At 44.7% G+C, this 20,531-nt stretch overlaps 1 protein-coding gene across 1 annotated transcript in view; it reads left to right on the forward strand.

Annotated features, from left to right (window-relative positions):
• The window catches only part of atp2a3 (ATPase sarcoplasmic/endoplasmic reticulum Ca2+ transporting 3), a 205,834-nt gene that overhangs the window by 175,674 nt on the left and 9,629 nt on the right, over nucleotides 1–20,531 (forward strand). Inside the window, exons 17-20 of the mRNA XM_060847938.1 lie at nucleotides 1,015–1,100; nucleotides 4,287–4,420; nucleotides 8,349–8,466; nucleotides 10,322–10,439. Coding sequence (XP_060703921.1) covers nucleotides 1,015–1,100; nucleotides 4,287–4,420; nucleotides 8,349–8,466; nucleotides 10,322–10,439 — 456 coding nt within the window. The remainder of the gene's footprint in view (nucleotides 1–1,014; nucleotides 1,101–4,286; nucleotides 4,421–8,348; nucleotides 8,467–10,321; nucleotides 10,440–20,531) is intronic.

The raw sequence follows: 20,531 nt of genomic DNA on the forward strand, positions 1-20,531 counted from the left end.
GGACTTGTTGGGCCGAATGGCCTGTTTCCACACTGTAAGTAATCTAATATCTTTGAAGTTGGCAAAAGTGTTTGTAAAAGGCATTGGAATCCTGGACTTTATTTTTTAAAAAATAGCAGAGAACAAAAGCAGGGAGGGTATTTCAAATCTAAATAAATCCTGGCTGGTCTTAAGTTCGAATATGGCATTGAAACCTGGACAGCACATGTCAGAAAGAATGTCAAAACCTTGGAAAAGATACTGAAGGAAAGTTACTGGAACAGTAAGAGGTGGAAGAGGCCTCGATTAGATAGGAAACTAAAGCTGCAACTTTTCTACTGAGAGTGGAAATGCAGAGGGAGATTTAATAAAAGGATTCAAATTTCAGGGGGTCTGATAAAGTGAATAAGATGAATCTGTATCAATGGGAGGGTTAAGAAGCAGAAATTTCAAAATAATTACCAAAGGAAGCAGGAGGGGGAAATGGGAATAATTTTTAACATGAATTATGATGATCTGGAAGTAATTGCCAGACAGTAGAAGCAGCAAATTCAGTTGTAGCTGTTAGAAGAAAATTGTTGATATTCATAAAAAAAAGTGAGGAATGAGCAGGGGAGGGGTCTTAATTGAGCAGGTTTGTCAAAAAGCCAGCGCAGGAACAAAATGCTGACCAGTGTTCAATGACGTGAGTTTGAAATTTCAACAGAAGGAACTAGTGAATGGGAAATGGGGTCAGCAACAGCAGCCCCACAGTAAAGAGAGAAAACACTGACGCAGCTCAGCTTTAACAAAGGGTCAGTAAGACTCAACGTCAGCTCTTTTCTCTCCTTAAAGATGCTGCCAGACCTGCTGAGATTTTCCAGCATTTTCTCTTTTGGTTTCAGCAGCCCCACAGTGTTGGGTTCAGCGATTCAGGGTCAGACACTCCTGGTTGACAGGAACAGAACGAACAAAACACCTCACCGACATTTGCTCGATCCGACTTGTGCTTCGTCTGCTTAACCTCCCACCCCCTCTCTCGCTGGTCTCTTTCAGTTTATGTCGGCTTGGCAACAGTTGGAGCAGCCACCTGGTGGTTCATGTACGATGAAGATGGTCCACAGGTCACCTTCAATCAACTGGTAACACAACTTCAATAAAACCCTTTTGCGAAAGGAGGGAAGGAGTGGGAGGGTGTTACAAATCCAGTAATAGATCATTTGGAGGGGAATACCTTATGACAGTAGCAGTTCTATTAAGGTTGAAGTGTTAATCATTAGGATGTTACTGGTTTATGTTGGGAAGTCTGACTGATTTTCATCATATTCGCCGTGTTGAGCCAGCAACCGAGTCTAAACTAGAAAAGAACAAACTATTAGAAGTGTGTTTGATACTAATCCTGGTCAGGGCTCTGGTTATTTGTGAAAAAAAGTTAGTGTTTTTTTAAAGAAAAGTACGTTATTGTGTAGTGTACTCCATATTGTGACAACATGCTGTGAAAATGCAACTATTTTTCCATTAAGAGTCTGAGCTAATTATCACGCGACCTGAGCACTGATAAGATTCAGCAGTTCTTATTCTCTGCCTCACAAGTAACCATACACTCAGCGAATGCTTTGTAATTTGGAAGGACTGATGTATATCTCAAACCCAGTCATTTACCATTCTATATGCCTTAATACCTTTCCTTAAACCCCTCAGTCTAAACATTAACAATATTTCAGGTCCATGATGGTTTATTCCTCACTATCAGTTTATCTGTATTCAGTTAGAGTCAGTGGTGCATAGGTTGTTGGAGGGAATCCTGAGGGACAGGAATTGCATGCCTTGGGAAAGGCAAGAATTGATTAGGAATAGTTAACATAGTTTGTCTCACAAACTTGATTTAGTTTTTTGAAGAAGTGACAAAGGAGACTGAAAAGCAGAACAATAGACATTGTCTCTATGGACTGCAGCAAGGTGGTTGATGAGGTTCTGCATGGTGGACTGATTAGCAAGGCTAGATCGCAATCGATCCAGGGAGGGCTAGCCAATCGGAAACACAATTGGCTTTATGTCAGGAGACAGAGAATGGTGGGAGAGGATTGTTATTCTGACTGGAGGCCTGTGACCAGTGGTGTGCTGCAAGGATAAATGATGGATCCACTCTTGTTCATTATTTATATAAACAATTTGGATGTGAATATAGGAGGTATAGTTAGTAAGTTTACAGATGACACCAAAATTGGTGGTGCAGTGGACAGTAAAGAAGGGTTATCTCAATGGGACCTTGATCAGATGGGCCAGTGGGCTGAGGAGTGGCAGATTGAGTTCAATTCAGATAAATGTGAAGTGTTGCATTTTGGTAAGACAAACTAGGACAGGAAATTTACAGTTAATGTAGTGCCCTGGGGAGTGTTGCCACACTGAGAGTGAGGAATGCAGATATATTGTTCCTCAAAGGTGGAGTGGCAGGTGGACTGGGTGGTGAAGGCGGCATTTGACACTTGTCTTTATTGATCAGTGTTTTGAGTATCGGATTTGGGATATCATGTTGTGGCTCTATAGGACATTGGTGAGGTCACTTTTGGATTACTGCTTTCAATGTTGGTGTCTCTGCTATAGGAAAGGTGTTGTTAACCTTGAAAGGGTTCAGAAAAGATTTCCAAGGATGTTGTTGAGTTTGGAGGGTTTTAGCTACAGGGAGAGGCTGAATAGACTGGGGCTTTTTTCCCTGGAGCATCAGAGGCTGAGGGGTGACTTTATGGAGATTTATAAAAGCATGAGGGACATGGATAGGGTAAATAGATGAGGTTGTCTCCCCAGAGTAGGGGAGTCTAAAACTAGAGGGCATAGGTTTAAGGGGCAAGGGTTAAGAGACCTGAGGGGCAACTTGTTCATGTGGAGAGTGGTGCATGTATGGAGCGAACTGCCAGAGGAAATGGTGGAGGCTGGTACAATTAAAAGGCATCTAGATGGGTACATGAATAGAGAAGGTTTAGAGGGATGTTGGCCAAGTGCTGGCAAATGCAACTAGGTCAGATTGGCATGGTCAGGTTGGACCAAAGGGTCTGTTTCTGTGCTGTATCACTGTATGATTCTAACTGGCTGAATCTTCATTTCAACTTCAATCATCCACATCTCTTGATGACCTTATTGGACAGAAATCTATCGCTTCCACTTCAAAGCTTTCAACTGATTCCTGTCTTCCATCTGGGTATCTTCTGGTTCGATAAAGTCACCTGTTACTTTTCTAAAGTCCAACGGGTACAAACCCATCTTGTCCAACCTTTTCCATTTAAGGCAACCTGCCACATTTCCCATTAGTCAGGTAAACTTGGTCTGAAACAGGAATTGCTGGAGAAATTCAGCAGGTCTGGCAGCATCTGTGGAGAGCAAACAGAGTTGACCTTTTGAGTCCAGTTCTGCAGGACAGTCATCAGACTCGAAACACTAACTCTGTCCTGGATGCTCCTCGTCTTGCTGAGTTTCTCCAGCAGTTTCAGATTTTGACATGGCAACCCCTTATTTGTAAGAGTAAGGAAGTCTGACTGCAACTATATGTTTTACTGCAAAGAGATAAAGCAGAAAGGGAGCTGCAGATACCAGAAGTAGTACTTGGGGGATAAAGAACCACTCAGCTGGCAAAAGGGGCAAATAGCAACTGTGGTCTGATTGTTAGAATACCCGCCTCAGAGTCAGAAGTTGTCAGTTCAAGTGCCACTCCAGAGAGCTGAGGGCAGAGGCTGGGGCAGTGCTCTGAGTGAGTTGTTGCACTGTCCTGGGGGTCATCTTGCAGCTAAGGCATTAAACCCCCTGCTACTCAGGTGGATGCTGGACACTATTGAAAGGAAATTATACCGTGTCCCGCCAATGTTTATCCCTCGACCAACACCAACAGAGAAGCTGATTTGGTCACACTGCAGCATGTGGGAGTTTGCTCCGTGATTACAGTGACTACGATGTAAATGTGCTTCAAAAGCACTAGATAAACGTAAGACTTTCCCTACCTTTGGGTCTGCGACTTCCTGTACTGTGTTTTTGGTCCCTTTCTCTGCCTCCTCCATCCACAATGTGGTCCTTTGCATCCACCTGAAGGAGCAGATGGGCCTTTGATTTAATCCAAAGGCAGTAACTGTAACCACGCTGCAGTCCGAATATTTACTGTACTCCCTGTCACCACCTTACCCTGAGGTAAGGGTGCTACCCACCAAACCAAATATTAAAATAATGTGAGCTGTAATCATCGGGGCTACTGAGAGCTGATGAAGATGTGTGTGGTTTTAATCCACATCAGATTTATCGCTCATAGTTGAACTCTCTTTTTTTCTCTCTCTGTTCTCTCCCAGCGGCACTTCATGCAATGCACACCAGACCACCCACTCTACCAAGACTTGGAATGTAAAATCTTTGAGTCTCGCTACCCCACAACCATGGCATTGTCTGTCCTGGTGACCATTGAAATGTGCAACGCATTAAACAGGTGAGTGCAACACCTCCCCACCCCACCCTGCAAGGCACCTTGATGAACTACAGCCCGGCTTCATCCTCCGCACCAGCTCCTTCACTTTAACAGTGTTGGAGTTTGTACCGTAAGGTGCCAGGCTGCAGGACAAACTCGGGTTACAGGAAGAACTTTTACCTGCGTGCCCCTCCCTTTGCAATATTCTGTTAGCTCCGTTATTGGTGAAGATGGGAATCCAGAAAGGCAGACTGATCTGGTATACAACATCCTCCGTTATCCAGCAGGACTCCATTCTTGTCATATCTTTCTCCGTCCCATTCTGGTTCTAATTTATATTTTGCTCTGACATATTTGAATTGAATCATTAGTGAGTCGTTTTACAGAATCCTTATTTAACGATGCAGAGTGTATTATTCAGTTCCTTTTCCAACACAGTCTCACAACTTACTTTTTGTATCAGGCAACAGTAGCAGCTGAAACGATCTGGAATTAAGTATCTAATGATGACCATGGATCCATTGCTAATTGTCAGGAAAAAAACCCATCTGGGTCACTGCTGTCCTTTAGGGACGGAAACTGCTATCCTTACCTGGTCTGGCCTACATGTGACTCCAGACCCACAGTAATGTGGTTGACTCTTAATTGCCCTCTGGGATGGGCAATAAATGCAGTACTAGCCAGCATGTCCTCATCCTGTGAATTAATTTTAAAAAGTCATTGTGCAATAGCTTATAAATATGTTGAAACGATATTCATTTTGTGGGCTGGCTTTCCATCAGCTTGGTCTGTCATGAGGATAGAGTGTATTCCCAATTCCTCCGCCTCCACCGTATCTGCTCCCAGGAGGACCAGTTCCGCCATAGAACACACCAGATGGCCTCCTCCTTTAGAGACCGCAATTTCCCTTCCCACGTGGTTAAAGATGCCCTCCAATGCATCTCGTCCACATCCCGCACCTCCACCCTCAGACCACACCCCTCCAACCGTAACAAGGACAGAACCCCCCTGGTGCTCACCTTCCACCCTACAAACCTTCGCATAAACCAAATCATCCGCCGACATTTCCGCCACCTCCAAATGGACCCCACCACCAGGGATATATTTCCCTCCCCACCCCTTTCCGCCTTCCGCAAAGACCGTTCCCTCCGTGACTACCTGGTCAAGTCCACGCCCCCCTACGACCCACCCTCCCATCTTGGCACCTTCCCCTGCCACTGCAGGAACTGTAAAACCTGTGCCCATACCTCCTCCCTCACCTCCATCCAAGGCCCTAAAGGAGACTTTCACATCCATCGAAGTTTTACCTGCACATCCACTAATATCATTTATTGTATCCGTTGCTCCCGATGCGGTCTCCTCTACATTGGTGAGACTGGGCGCCTCCTAGCAGAGCGCTTTAGGGAACATCTCCGGGACACCCGCACCAATCAACCACACCGCCCCGTGGCCCAACATTTCAACTCCCCCTCCCACTCTGCCGAGGACATGGAGGTCCTGGGCCTCCTTCACCGCCGCTCCCTCACCACCAGACGCCTGGAGGAAGAACGCCTTATCTTCCGCCTCGGAACACTTCAACCCCAGGGCATCAATGTGGACTTCAACAGTTTCCTCATTTTCCCAACCCCCACGTCACCCTAGTTTCAAACTTCCAGCTCAGCACTGTCCCCATGACTTGTCCGGATTTGTCCTACCTGCCTACCTCCTTTTCCACCTATCCATTCCACCCTCTCCTCCCTGACCTATCACCTTCATCCCCTACTCTATGCTACTTTCTCCCCACCCCCACCCTCCTCTAGCTTATCTCTCCAGCCTCCAGGCTCACTGCCTTTATTCCTGATGAAGGGCTTTTGCTCGAAACGTCGATTTTGCTGCTCGTTGGATGCTGCCTGAACTGCTGTGCTCTTCCAGCACCACTAATCCAACTCCATCTCTACCTGAACTGATCTGCTGCTAACATCCTTGTCCGTCTTTGTTACCCATGGGTTTGGCTATCCCAATGTGCTTCTCTAGCGTTTATCTACTGAACTGTGGCCATGTTTGAACTTGCACCGAATTCTCTTCACTCATCGCCTGTGCACTCACTGACCTACATTGGCACCTACTGCAACAAGACCTCACTTTTAGAATTGTCATCCTGGTTTAAAAGCCGTCCAGGTCTCACTCCTCCCTATCTCTGTCATCTCCTCCAGCCCCTAAACCCTTTCCAATACCCGTGCACCTCTAAACCCGGATCCTTGTCCATCTCCGATTATAATCACTCGACTGTTGGTACAGTTACTGAGGCCCCATGCTGCGGAGTGCCCCCCCCTTGACCTCCTGAGGTCACTTTTCTCCTTTAAGACATTTCCTGATCTGGTGTTCCCTCATGTGGCTTGGTTTGGTTGTGCCCCTATGATGTACCTTGTGGTTTTACTGTGTTAAAGGTGTAGTGTAAGTGCAAATTGATGTTCTTCACCTTCATCGATAATTGCTGTATATAGTCTGCCAGAGGCCCTGAATTCACCAAGCACCTCTTTCCTATTGATGGTCAAACAGCAGATCCAATTCTTGGTATTTGAATTGATCGATTAATTACAGACGATCATTAAAGAGTAATATAATGCATTATGAAGTGGATCTGTAGGCAGACAGGCTGCCTTGTTAAAAACATAATTGGAAAGCAATTGTCTATTTGAATGATTCGTATGTTTTAGGTTGAGAGTTGAAGTGTTCCATGTGACATAACTGGGGATTGGAAGATGTTTGAGAGGGCAGTAAGTAAGCATGAAGCTTTTGGAAGTTAAAGGATGGCCAGGGTTTAGACCATAAGACATAGGAGTGGAAGTAAGGCCATTCGGCCCATCGCATCCACTCCGACTCTCTCCGTTTAAGAAGTGAGTTAACAGTAAGAAAACAATGGTTAACTCATTTCTGAGTTCCTAGCTGGAGATGAGACATATGCAGTCATTTTCCTCTGGGCTTTAAATTATTTTTGTGATTGTCCATACCTGCGAAAAATTGTAAAGGAACTGATCAGAGAAATTTGTAAAGTAGGGCAGATTTTGGAATTCTACATATTGGATTTAAATCTTTATCCGATACATGTGATCATGCCGTGTGTGTGTGTCTCTCTCTCTCTCTGTCTGTCTGTCTACAGTTTCACAGAATACTGTCAGTTCATTCCTGAAGCTGAAATAGCTTAGAAACAGGCAGAGAGAGAGAGAGAGAGAGAGAGAGAGAGAGAGAGACAAAGCTGCTGGGAGCTATAGACCACTAAGCGAGAAGGCAGAGAGAGCCAGTGCTTCAGCTGGTGTGTGCACACATGAGATACCTAAAGAGAATTGGAGGGTAACCTGGCCAAATAGTAGTGAAAGGATCCTGAGAGGTCTCAACTCATAATAACAGGAGAACTGGAGAGAATCAAAGTGAATTCCTGAGAGCTGAAGCACACCTTGGTTGGTCTGAGTAGACAGGAAGGAACCTTCACGATCCTCACCAGTGTACAGGCACATTGGGAGGAAAGTTTTTTAAAAAAGCATAATGAGTGTGTTTTGACAAAACCTAGTGATAAGTTGTTTTGTTTAATTCCTGTAAGTAAAAATATTTTGATTAACACCTTGAGGTATAATTCCTTCAGTTAGTCATGGGCAGTAGCAAAGGTGTGTCAAGTTGGTGGATTGGATATTAAATGGCCACGCAAAGTTCATCATTGTTTCTGTCACAACAGCTTGTATTCATAATAGAACCTTTAACATAAACAAAATCCCAAAGGTATTTTGGCTGCATATTGGTTATGTGATGAACATAACAGCCTGGAAGTTAGCACTAAGTGTTAGGACAGCACAGGGTTTGATTGAATTGACAGGATTGCTGGACTTGACCATAGCCAGTTTGCCGTGAAACCCGTCCATTTTACTCTCTTTGGTGTTTGAAGCTGCTTCCTTTGATTTGTTGTTTCTTTCTGCAGCCTGTCAGAAAACCAGTCCCTGCTGAGAATGCCTCCATGGGTAAACATCTGGCTTTTGGGAACCATCTGCATCTCCATGTCACTGCATTTCCTGATTCTGTATGTGGAGCCATTGCCTGTGAGTATGGATTGGGATATGGTTAGGCATTGGGATTGGGTGTAAAGACTTAACAGAGGGTAGGGAGCCGGCCAGAATGTTCCAGTTGACTGTGGTCTACAACCCAGTGCCATGTTATCTTTCTCTGTGCCTGCCATATTGGTGCCAGTCTCTATATTTTAACTGGAAGACCCACCTGGGGTTGAAATGGCGTCTCTGTGGGTCAGGGTGTGTCTCCCCCAGAATGGTGATTCTCCAGTAAGAGAGATTCCACATCCATGGTCAGGTTTCACATCCCCCAGGGATCGGCATATGAAAAAACAAAGAACCAATTAGATGTTGGGTGGACCAGGGTTAGAAGTCGGGCATTTTTGCTTCAGGTTGTAATAGACCTGATTCAGAACCATTTTAAAGCTGTATATTCAATCTTAGGGGAGGTGATGGCCTGGTGGCATTATCTGCTAATCCACAGACCGAGGGACCCAGCTTTGAATTCCACTACAGGAGATGGTGGGTTTCAGATTAAATAACGATCTGGAATTAGGAGTCTGGCAATGGCTATGAGTCCACTGTCGATTGTTGGAAAATCCCATCTGGTTCACTGACGTCCTTTAGGGCAGGAAACCGCCATCCTTTCCTGGTCTGGCCTACAGACGTACATGGAATAGTAGAGGTTAGATGGGCTTCAGATTGGTATGACTGGTCGGCGCAACATCGAGGGCCGAAGGGCCTGTACTGCGCTGTAATGTTCTATGTACATGTGACTCCAGACTCTCAGCAATGTGGGTGATTCTTAACTGCCCTCTGGGCAATAAATGCCAGCCTAGCCAGTGACGCTGTGATATCCCATGAATGAATTTTACAAATTATGTAAATCCCTGTGTCTTTGGTTAGGATGGAAACTGTCCCTGTAATCTTGTCATGTTGTATACACTCTTCTGCCAGTGAAGGGACTACACCATCTTCACTAGCGAAAGGGTGTAACAACATTACGAAACATTTATACAAACCGTTACCCTTAGGAATTGGGCATGAGAATTTATAATGGGAACAGGTGACAGAAAATCTATGCAGCCATTAGACCTTTTAATATATTCTGGGTCAACATTGTCCAATAGAAATAATTGAACATTACCAATGTTGCTATAGTGACACGTTTAACCACATGTCCTGATGTCTGTAGAAAACCTCTTGCAGACATTGCAGGTAAATGTACCTTTACACATGGATGTTTACTAAACAAACATCTCCATTCAGTAGGAGAAAGTGAGGACTGCAGATGCTGGAGATCTGAGCTGAAAATGTGTTGCTGGAAAAGCGCAGCAGGTCAGGCAGCATCCAAGGAGCAGGAGAATCGACGTTTTGGGGATGAGCCCTTCTTCAGGAATTCCTGAAGAAGGGCTCATCCCAAAAACGTTGATTCTCCTGCTCCTTGGATGCTGCCTGACCTGCTGCGCTTTTCCAGCATCTCCATTCAGTAACCAAGGAAGCAAAATATTCCAAACTATTCACACGTGCACACACTTCCATTGCAACATATTACTGACAAGCGCTCAAAGGTTTACCGCCACCTGTATGCAAGGTGTCAATCAATACTGAGATCACATGACTAATGACTCTGCTTATCAGCAGTTTTAATTACATTTTTGATGAGTTGAGATATCTGGATTCACAATGAGTTACATTGGGCTATTTTCTCACTAATTTATAGGATCACTAACCAGGCAAACATTTGCTTCTCCCGAGCTGTCCTTAGATGCTTGGCTTATTGGCCACTTCACCAAGCAGTGGATAAATGTACAAAGCTCAAGTCTAGGAGTTGTCACGAGCGTTTGCTGGTTGTGTTTGTGACATTGTCCTCTTTCTCTCCCAACAGCTGATTTTCCAGGTGACGGCTCTGAACTGGCCTCAGTGGGTCGTGGTCCTGAAGATTTCGCTGCCTGTCATCTTGCTGGACGAATCGCTCAAATACATATCCCGTAACTACATTGAGGGTAAAGACCCTGTTGTAGTTTGTCAGACCAATAGTGGGCTTCCAGCATGCTTTGGGGACATTTCGTGGCTGTTCGTCCTAGTCTCTGCTCCTCTCATTTGCTGGCTTTACTGTCTGCTCTAACCTCAAGGACTGCTGCAGTGCTGACCAGAAGGAACTGGTTTCTTGATGCCAGCTTGCTTTTTTCTCTCGTGGGACTTGGTTATATTCTGTGTCTGTCCTAAGAGGATGCCTTGGGCCCTATTGAATGCGCTTATGTCTGTGGGACTGTACGGCCAGGAGGAGAGGGCATTCATGGTGATTTCCAGACCCCAAATTAGCTGCAGGGCTTATTGGAATGCTACTTTGTTATTGTGTCCATTCGTTCATAGAGATACTGAATAGTTCATTGCAATTAGTCAATGCAATCCTTTTCCTTCCCAAAGCTGACTCAACAAGCCCAAAAATTAGTCTATTGGAGAGCAATTACTCTGGTGATGCTTTGGGAACTGAAACAGAATGCCAGTAGGCCTCTGAGGTTTGGAATAAGATGTTAAATTGGTTGCCTTGTCACTAGCTATTCTATTAATCTAACCCAGCAAACCTGCAATTCCTGACTCTGGCGTGGAGCTCGGTTCCTGAGGGAACAGTGTCCGTCTGACGAATTCCTCACTGGCGTCATGGCAAACTCCACTGCCAGTGCAAATTAAGGGGTTTTTGTTTTTTGGGGTTCAATATCATTCGCAATCTTTTGTTTTTAGTTGGGAGGGGGGAAAAAATTGCAAAAGAACAATCAATGGAACTAGCAATAAAAATGCAACTAAATTCGCAATCATGATAGCCATGTGGTGAGCAACTCTTTGAAGAACATTAATCAATACAAGGCCACTGGTGAACAGTTCAATCATATGGATAAAATCTGATAGCTGAAGCCTTTATTTTTGTGATGACTAAATTCTCTTTCTGTTTGAACCGCTGTGTGCATATTGTGTGACACCTCGGTGTGATGACCTGTTTGGTCTGGGCTGAAGCTCCAGCCATCTCTCCAGAGATATTGTCTGAGTGAAGCTGAGTCTGCTCCCCAATGGAAGGGGGAGGGGGGGAGGAAGCCCAAGAATAAACAATAGCAGCTGTCTGTTCTCTGTCTGACTGCACTGTACACGCCTGTCAAAGGCAAACACCAGTAACTTGATCCCCCTAGACACGGCTTGCAAATTCTGCAGCACCTTGGCAATGTTTATCTAGCAGGGAGGGGGGGTGCCCTACTTCATCCCCCTCCCCTGAGTTCAATCCCAACCCTTCCAGCACTAACCCAGCTGTCCTGGCTTGCTCCTTTTGCCTGGCAGCAGCACACGGGTGAATGGATGACCAGGAGCTGCCCGTTGTCAGCTACAGAGTGGGTCTGCCTTGCCAGGACTGCTCTCTCTGTGTGATCAAGGAATTCTTCTGAAGGGATCAGCGGTCAACCCTGACGTTTTGATATTTCCAGCAACTCTGCTTTCTGGTGTATATAGTTTTTGCCCTATTAACTGTCAGGTGAAATCCAGCCTTTTGCTCCAGGCCACAGGCAGAATTTAAAGCCCTTACCCCCACCACTGCCCCCCCCCGGGGTTGGTGAAACCTAGAGGAGGCAATGCCAAGTGACAGGGGGGAAATCAAAGGCCCTAGGAGGAGCTGTCCTGTGCACTGACCCAGAGGTCCATATATTCAACCCAACCCTGATTAAAGGCACCGCTCTCAGTCAGTAAATTATGAGGGCAGCTGATCTGACAGATCTTCTCTCCATGAAGAATACTCTGCCAGCACTGTGTGAGCCCTGTTAACGGTTTGTGTAGTTCTGAATTCTAAGCTCCAACGTTAGCCGTTTGTATGTTTGCTGCAGCTTCCTGTTTGATCACAATCTTCTGGTCAGTGCCGTCAAGGGCAGGCACTCCCTAGCAGCCCCTCTGCAATCTGGTTGTAGTGAGAGCCCAGACGCCTGTTTCTCCACTCTTCACCCATCTGCTCAACCCAGCATCTGATCCATGGACAGCCACAACCCCTCACGCAACGTAACTGTCTGAAGCCAGCCACCCTGGGATGGACCAGAGAATTTTGCCACCCATATGTGTAACAAGGCCAATCTGTTGTCAATGTCCAGATTAGATCATTAGTTGTACCTCGCCGTGGCCAAAGATCTGGAAAACCGCTTTAAATAACCAGTTAACAGGCACCACAGTGTGTCCATTGAGATCCTCAAATAGCCAGAGAGCAATCAGTGTCTCTTCAAATGGTATTCATGACATTGCCAAGCTGAGGAGGATTGGAGTTGACTGTCCTGAAAGAGCTCCGTCGTTGAGGTGGGTGGGGAGAGAGTGTATCTTGAGAAACCTCAGTACTGGCCTAAGTCATAAAAGAATAAAAATATCCAAATGACATTTGCCCAGTGCTCATAACTCAGCCCATGGAGGCTTGAAACTGCAGGATGAGAATGATGGCACCAAAGTCAAGTAATAGGTGTCTAGTGTGGGGATCAGTGAGAGAATGAAATGCTAAAGTACCTTGGGGGTGAATGAATGATGGTCTTGAGGAAGGATGGGTGTGTTTAAAGTGAAGCCATGGTTACTTTTATGTGGAAATTGTGGTCAGATTTAGAATTTTCTATGGTGCCCGTGGCATGATACACAACGGCCTCTGTGCTGGAGATGTACTCATTTTAATTTTCTGACTGATTAACAAATAATTATCTAACCCTGAAGTGAATGAGTAGTGAATTGTGAAACTGTACTAACTAATAGGGCAGCTGTTGTTTAATTTAAAATCTGACTTAAAAATTGTGAAAATGGAAACAAAAATCCAGTTGATGGATTGAAGATGTTGGAGCTGTATGAATAGTGAGAGAGGTTTTTTTAAAAATATTTAACTTCGTGTGTGAGCATGTTCTCTGGTCTTGCGACAAAGAGGTTGTTTTCTGTTCCCTCGGACATCGCCTGACCTTTATAGATAGAAGGTGTCATTATAGATCGGTGTTTTCAATACAGGTACTTGCTGCACTTTGCTGTTTTCTCTGGTGTTCCAGAACCAATGCCTCAGATGTTTCCAAAAACCTATACTTGAACCCTAACTACACAGTCCAAGAAGTAAGGGTTGAAGCGAAACTTTGTTTATGTTATTAATTGTCTCCCTGAATGTTTTGAAAACACAAATCTGCATATTTTTAAACCCAGTGGTACACCGCAACGCCTTTGGACCGAACTTTTTATCAAATCCTTAGCAAGGGAGAGGATGTGTGAAGGACAAGATTAAATGGAGGCTGTTCCCATCTAGCATTTAGGATTTAGTCTATCATTGGGGATTCTGCCTTGGAAGTTTGATTATGTACGAATGTAGATTATCGGTAAAGACTTGGGGCTAATAGTGTTGTGAGTAAATGTGCTAGTGTGATATAATTGCAGCGTGTGTGTAGGCTTTGTCCAAATGGTAAGACAGGGTGAAAGCCATCTATGTAGGACAGAGGGACAAAGCAAAGATTAGCATTTATTTGTCAAGTTAAAAACGCCAGGAGGTAATGTCCCTTGGAGAGCCCCAGGAACATTTCCACGTTAGTTTCCAGAGATCATAGTTACTAGACTTGCAGTTTGTCCTTAACATCCTGGCAAATTAACACGCAGCAGCTTAACATTGTAACTAGAAACAGAGTAAAGCAGGGAGATGTGCCAGGGCCCAGCATATGAGGGAGCTGCCTCATTGTGGGATATGGCTGCAGTTAGACAGGATGTGGAATGTGTATATCGTCCTCCAGGCAGCAGTAAGGCAGCCCAGTCCCAACTGGATATCCAGGTGAGTCCAACCAGCCCTCAGTCCTACTTTGGATGAATCCTTGTACTGAATGTCCCTTGCCAAACTGAGTCCCAGCAAAGTTTGTGCAGATTTGCTATTGTTTGTGGAATTTGAGGCTGAAAGCATCCCCAGTGATGACTTTGTTTCCAATCCCCCGTGCTCCCTGATTATGTCGCTTTTCAGTGGCAGATTAGCCCCTGTCAGGAGAGGTCAACACCATGTGAGCTTTGCTCTGACTTGAGAAGAATCCAGTGATCCACATTCTGATTTCTCCTGTAGTGCTACACCAGTGTGACTGCTGAGGACCAGGCCTTAGGGCAAACCACTGTTTCATTTTCTCAAATTTATTCATTCACTGGATGTGGGCATCGATGACGAAGTCAGTATTTATTGCACATTCAGTATTGCCCTTGACTATTGGGAAGAGAGAGGTCCAGGGATGGGGATGAATTTAGCTCCGTGCTGTGTGGGGAAGAAAGGACAGCCTTCCTCCTCTCCATCTGCTCAGCCACACTCCTAAATAAATCAGCAATAGAGGCCCTTACAGGTTTCTGGAAATGTTTGTGGGCTGGATCCTTCTATTGTACTTAACTAGGAGAAATACTCTGAATAACTTGGAGAGAATGTAAACCATTCTGTGCCACTGTTTTAACACCGTGAACCTGTTTAATTTCTCCTCTATGAATGTCTAACTAGATTTAAGATGAGATTATGCTTGGAAGCACATCACTTGATACAAATACAGTATTTTCTGTTTTGTTTTTAAGTCCAGATAGATTTGCTGTCTGCTAAAAATAGAGGATGTCACCCTCTCTCTCTATCTGCCATGATTTCTCCCCTCCGCCCTTTTTATCTTTTCATCTCTATTCCCCTTCCTCCGACTTTTTTCTGTCAGCCTCCTTTCCCAGTTCCCCATTTCTGTTTACCCCCCACCCAACCTTCCCTCACCCTCCAAATCTCCTCTGTATCATGTGTGGGTTCTGGGCTCCGCTGCTGATGTGTATGTGAAACATGACGGAGTGTTGCCAATGATGTCTTCTCATAGCAGTGCTATTTTTCTAACAAAACTTAAATTAAACAAAAAAGTTTTTTTTTAAAAAAAAGAAAGATATTTATTGAAACTTCTGCTGTAACCTTTGTTATCACTTTGCATGTGTGCTTACCTAACAATAAAAGTATTTCCCCCTCAAATGTACTCAAGCTTGATTTAAAATTCTGTATAATATTAACTTCAGCTTCCATTGTTGAGATTCAAAGCTGCAATATCTCTCTCTAGCTGCCCCCCCCGCCTCCCAATAATTGGATGCGAAAGATATATCGGCTACAATGGAGACTTTAATTTCTGACTAATGTTCCCCAAAGATAAGAGCAGGCAGAAACTATTCATTTCATTAAATTGATTTATTGTTGATGTCCTTTGCTAGTTCAGGGGCTCACCATGTTGGGTGTGGTCTCTGGGGACACTTTTTGCTCAAATAGCCACCCATGATCAGCACCAGACAGTAAAGGCAAACTCCCAAGCTGACCCGGACCTTACCTCCGTACGATGTGTCTCTCCCACTTTCTCTAACTGAGATCCACTCACTGCCAGGTGGACAAATATCAAAACATTAAGGGCGGCACGGTGGCACAGTGATTAGCACTGATGCCTCACAGCGCCAGAGACCTGGGTTCAATTCCCACCTCAGGCGACTGACTGTGTGGAGTTTGCACATTCTCCCCGTGTCTGCGTGGGTTTCCTCCGGGTGCTCCGGTTTCCTCCCACAGTCCAAAGATGTGCAGGTTAGGTGAATTGGCCATGCTAAATTGCCCGTAGTGTTAGGTGAAGGGGTAAGTGTAGGGGTATGGGTGGGTTGCGCTTCAGCGGGTCGGTGTGGACTTGTTGGGCCGAAGGGCCTGTTTCCACACTGTAGGTAATCTAATCTAATCTAAAAACCAGAACCCGCCTATTCATGATCACCCACTAAAATTACAATTCTTTTAACACCATTGAACTGAGAATGACATCACAAAATTGACCACAAAAATTGGAACTTAGCTAATGGTTGAACCCAATTTTTAAAAAATCCAAAATTGTCCTGGCAATATTAACAAGCACAAATCTTTTGTTTAAACATTTCAACAATATATTACAATGTTCTTTGACCCTGCATTTCACTGGCTGCCATTTCAATGATCAACACTGTAACATTAATTTTAGAATGTGAGGGATTAATTTGTAGCCTGGCAGATCATATTGCTGGAGTCCAGGCCCTTGTTCCTGAGCACTCTCGATGAGGCAGCCCTTCTGTTTCACAATGAATTGGTGAAGAGAGATATTGTAAGCTTTGTAAATCTGGGTTGCTTCCTTCCTTTCACTACTTGGGGTTCTGTAACACTTTCTTTGATCAATGGTTTCATTAAATCTGGCTCTTTGTGTATCTTACACACCATAGTGTTGTGATTTAAAAAGCACAGTAGTTTACTGCTTGCAGGTATGTACGCTGTAAGTTATTGGTGACAACAGAATCATTCATTCAAGATGAAGACCACTGTGTCCATTGAACATTATTCGACAATCCTGTTCAAACATCCCCAATTCCAGATCCTCATAGTTCTGCAAACCTTTCCTTTCCAGGTTTATATTCAGTTCACTTTTGAAACTTTCCATTAAATCTGCTTCATTTCAGACTGTACCAACTGGCCACCCATAACGAATATCTTGCCTCCCTTTTAGTTCTTTGAACCGAGAAATTTCATTTCTTTGCCGGTTGGGATGATTGGGACACAGGGCACCATTTGCTCCAAGGAGTTGTCCCCTTACTCTCCTGCAGAGTTCATTCCTGCTTAGGCAGTGAGAGTTTAATGGTTAGTTAAACTTGAGATGCATATTAGAGCATACCTTCATCTGATGTTTATGGACACCTTGTAGCAGTAATCAGGCAGGTTGTTTTATTTGATCTCTATAACCCAGGTAGCTATGAGTCTTTGCACATTGTCCAGACAAAACTGATGTCCATGAATAGCAGTGCTGTGTGTAATTGAGTGTCTGAAATGGAGGTGTGCACACATTCTAAACATCAATGTTTTTCCCTAAAACCCAGATACACAGCCTGTAGCTTATTGTAACCACTCTGTAAAAATACCAGCCTGTTTAACTTTGACCGTGCAGCGCTCTGTAAGTACTGCACAAAAGCATCACGCTGCCTTTGAAGAGTCAAGTGTTACCACTGAGACATGCCTGACAGGTGCTACATTAAAACGTTTATTTAAATACTGTGGCATTTTCGAAACCACATCCAGACGTCATAATGTGCATTATGAATACAATGTTCATTGTGATAAACAGCTGCGTCCGAAGAAAAGTGGACTCAAATTCCTCTGAAGAAACCTCCTTAATTTGATCAGATTTTAGCAGATAGATGCATCAGAAACCGCATCCTGTCATAAAGAATGCTGGTCTCTGAAACTTCTCTCTGAGCCAGGAATTCAAGACAAGCAGATGATTTTAGTTCTCAAATCAAAAAGTCTGTGGAGTTCTGTCTTTTATCGCCGTGTTTAGCATGAGGATTGACTGTCTGACAGAAGGCAGAGAGTTGGGATAAAAGGTTCTTTTTCGGAATGGCAGCCGGCGACAAGCGGTGTCCCGCAGGGTTCAGTGTTGGGGCCGCAGCTGTTCACGTTATATGTTAATGATCTGGATGAAGGGACTTGGGGACATTCTAGCGAAGTTTGCCGATGATACGAAGTTAGGTGGACAGGCAGGTAGTACTGAGGAAGTGGGGAGGCTGCAGAAGGATCTAGACAGTTTGGGAGAGTGGTCCAGGAAATGGCTGATGGAATTCATTGAGAGCAAATGCATGGTCTTGCGCTTTGGAAGAAAGAATACAAGTATGGACTACTTTCTAAACGGTGAGAAAATTTGTAAAGCCAAAGTACAAAGGGATCTGGGAGTGCTAGCCGAGAATTCTCTAAAGGTAAATATGCAGGTTGAGTCCATGATTAAGAAAGCGAATGCAATGTTGTCACTTATCTCAAGAGGGTTGGAATATAAAAGCACCATTGTGCTACTGAGACTTTATAAAGTTCTGGTTAGGCCCCGTTTGGAGTACTGTGTCCAGTTTTGGTCCCCACGCCTCAGGAAGGACATACTGGCACTGGAACGTGTCCAGCGGAGATTCACATGGATGATCCCTGGAATGGTTGGTCTAACATACGAGGAACGGCTGAGGATCCTGGGATTGTACTCATTGGAGTTTAGAAGATTTAAGGGGAGACTTAATAGAAACTTACAAGATAATACATGGCTTGGAAAGGGTGGACACTAGGAAATTGTTTCCATTAGGCGGGAGACATGGACCCATGGACACAGCCTTAGAATTAGAGGGGGTCAATTCAGAACAGAAATGCGGAGACATTTCTTCAGCCAGAGAGTGGTGGGCCTGTGGAATTCATTGCCGCAGAGTGCAGTGGAGGCCGGGACGCTAAATGTCTTCAAGGCAGAGATTGATAAATTCTTGATGTCACAAGGAATTAAGGGCTACGGGGAGAATGCCGGTAAGTGGAGTTGAAATGCCATCAGCCATGATTGAATGGCGGAGCGGATTCGATGGGCCGAATGGCCTTACTTCCACTCCTATGTCTTATGGTCTTATGCTCAGGGCGTTCTGATGGAGATGTCAAGGAAGTGACAGATTCAAGAGATAGGGGAAATGCAGTGCATGTGGTGTGCGTGGACTTTCAGACACCTTCTCTCAGGCTATCACACAGGAGACTACTGGATTGAATTAGGGTCAGGAGAGCAGATTAGATTTCAAACCAGCTGGGAGGGAGCAGGATTTTAAAGGCAATATCTTAGATTGGGAAGAATATTGGTACCCCTCTGGATCCCCTACTGGGACCACATCTGATAATTGAGTACGTCAATTAGGTCAAGGGGAAGTTGTGTCCACATTTGAGAAGAGAACCCTGCAGAACAATGCAGCTGAAAGGGTAGATTGAAATTATGGCAGAATGAATAGAGTGCTTTTTATAATGCCATGTTAGTAAACACGAAGCCACTAAATTGTGTGAAAAAAATGGAACTTTGAATTAGAAGAGCTTGATGATTTGGAAGAGGAGAATAATTTGAGAATTCAGCTTTATAAGATGTTAGAATCAGTAATTCAAATAGCAAGCATGATTTAAAGAAAGATAACAGGGGATTGTTGTGCAAGATTAAAGTGCACGGGATTGGGGGAAGTGTATTGAGATGTATAGAAAACTGGTTGTCAGAGAGGAAACAGTGTAGGAATTAATGGGTCCTTTTCAAACTGCCAGGCAGTAACTAGTGGGGGTGACACGGGGATCAGTGCTGGTACCCCAGCTATTCACAATATATATCAGTGATTTGGATGAGGGAACAAAATGTAACATGTCAAAGTTTGCAGATGATACCGAGTTGGATGGGAGGGTGAGCTGTGATGAGGATGGAGGGATCCTTCAGCATGATCTGGACAGGTTGGGTGAGTGGGCAACTCAATAGAAGATGCAGTTTAATTTGGATAAATGTGAGGTATTCACTTTGGAAGCAAAAACAAGAAGGCAGATTACTAGCTGGATGGCTGTACATTGGGAGTGGGGAGTGTGCAGTGGGACCTGGGTATCCTTGTGCACCAGGCACTGAAGGTAAGTATGCAGGTGCAGCAGGCAATAACAAAGGCAAATGGGATGTTGGCCTTCACTGTGAGGGGCTTCGAGTACGGGAGCAGGGATGTGTTGATGCAGTTATACAGGGCCTTGGTGAGGCCACACCTAGAATATTGTGTACAGTTTTGGTCTCTTCTGAGGAAGGATGCTCTTGCTCTCGAGGGAGAGTGTAGGGAAGGTTTCCCAGGCTGATCCTAGGGATGGCAGGACTGAGGTATGAGGAGAGATTGACTGGGTTAATTGTTTTCACTGGAGTTCAGACGAGTGAGGGGGAGAATCTCGTAGAGACGTATAAAATTCTAACAGGACCGGACGGGGTAGATGCAGGGAGAATGTTCCAGATGGTGGGTGTGTCCAGAACCAGGGGGTGATAGTCTGAGGATTCGGGGTGGACCATTTAGGATGGAGATGAGGAGACATTTCTTCATCCAAAGAGTGGTGAGTCTGTGGGATTCATTACCACAGGAAGGAGTTGATGTCAAAATATTGAAGGCATTCAAGGGGTGGCTGGATATAATACTTGGGGCAAATGGGATCAATGGTTATGGGGAGAAAGTAGGATGAAGCTGTTGGACAATAAGCCATCATTGTGCTGAATGGTGGGGCAGGAGGTGGCCATTCAGCCCTC

Source organism: Hemiscyllium ocellatum, chromosome 31 (genome assembly GCF_020745735.1).
Source record: "Hemiscyllium ocellatum isolate sHemOce1 chromosome 31, sHemOce1.pat.X.cur, whole genome shotgun sequence".
Classification (NCBI taxonomy): Eukaryota; Metazoa; Chordata; class Chondrichthyes; order Orectolobiformes; family Hemiscylliidae; genus Hemiscyllium; species Hemiscyllium ocellatum.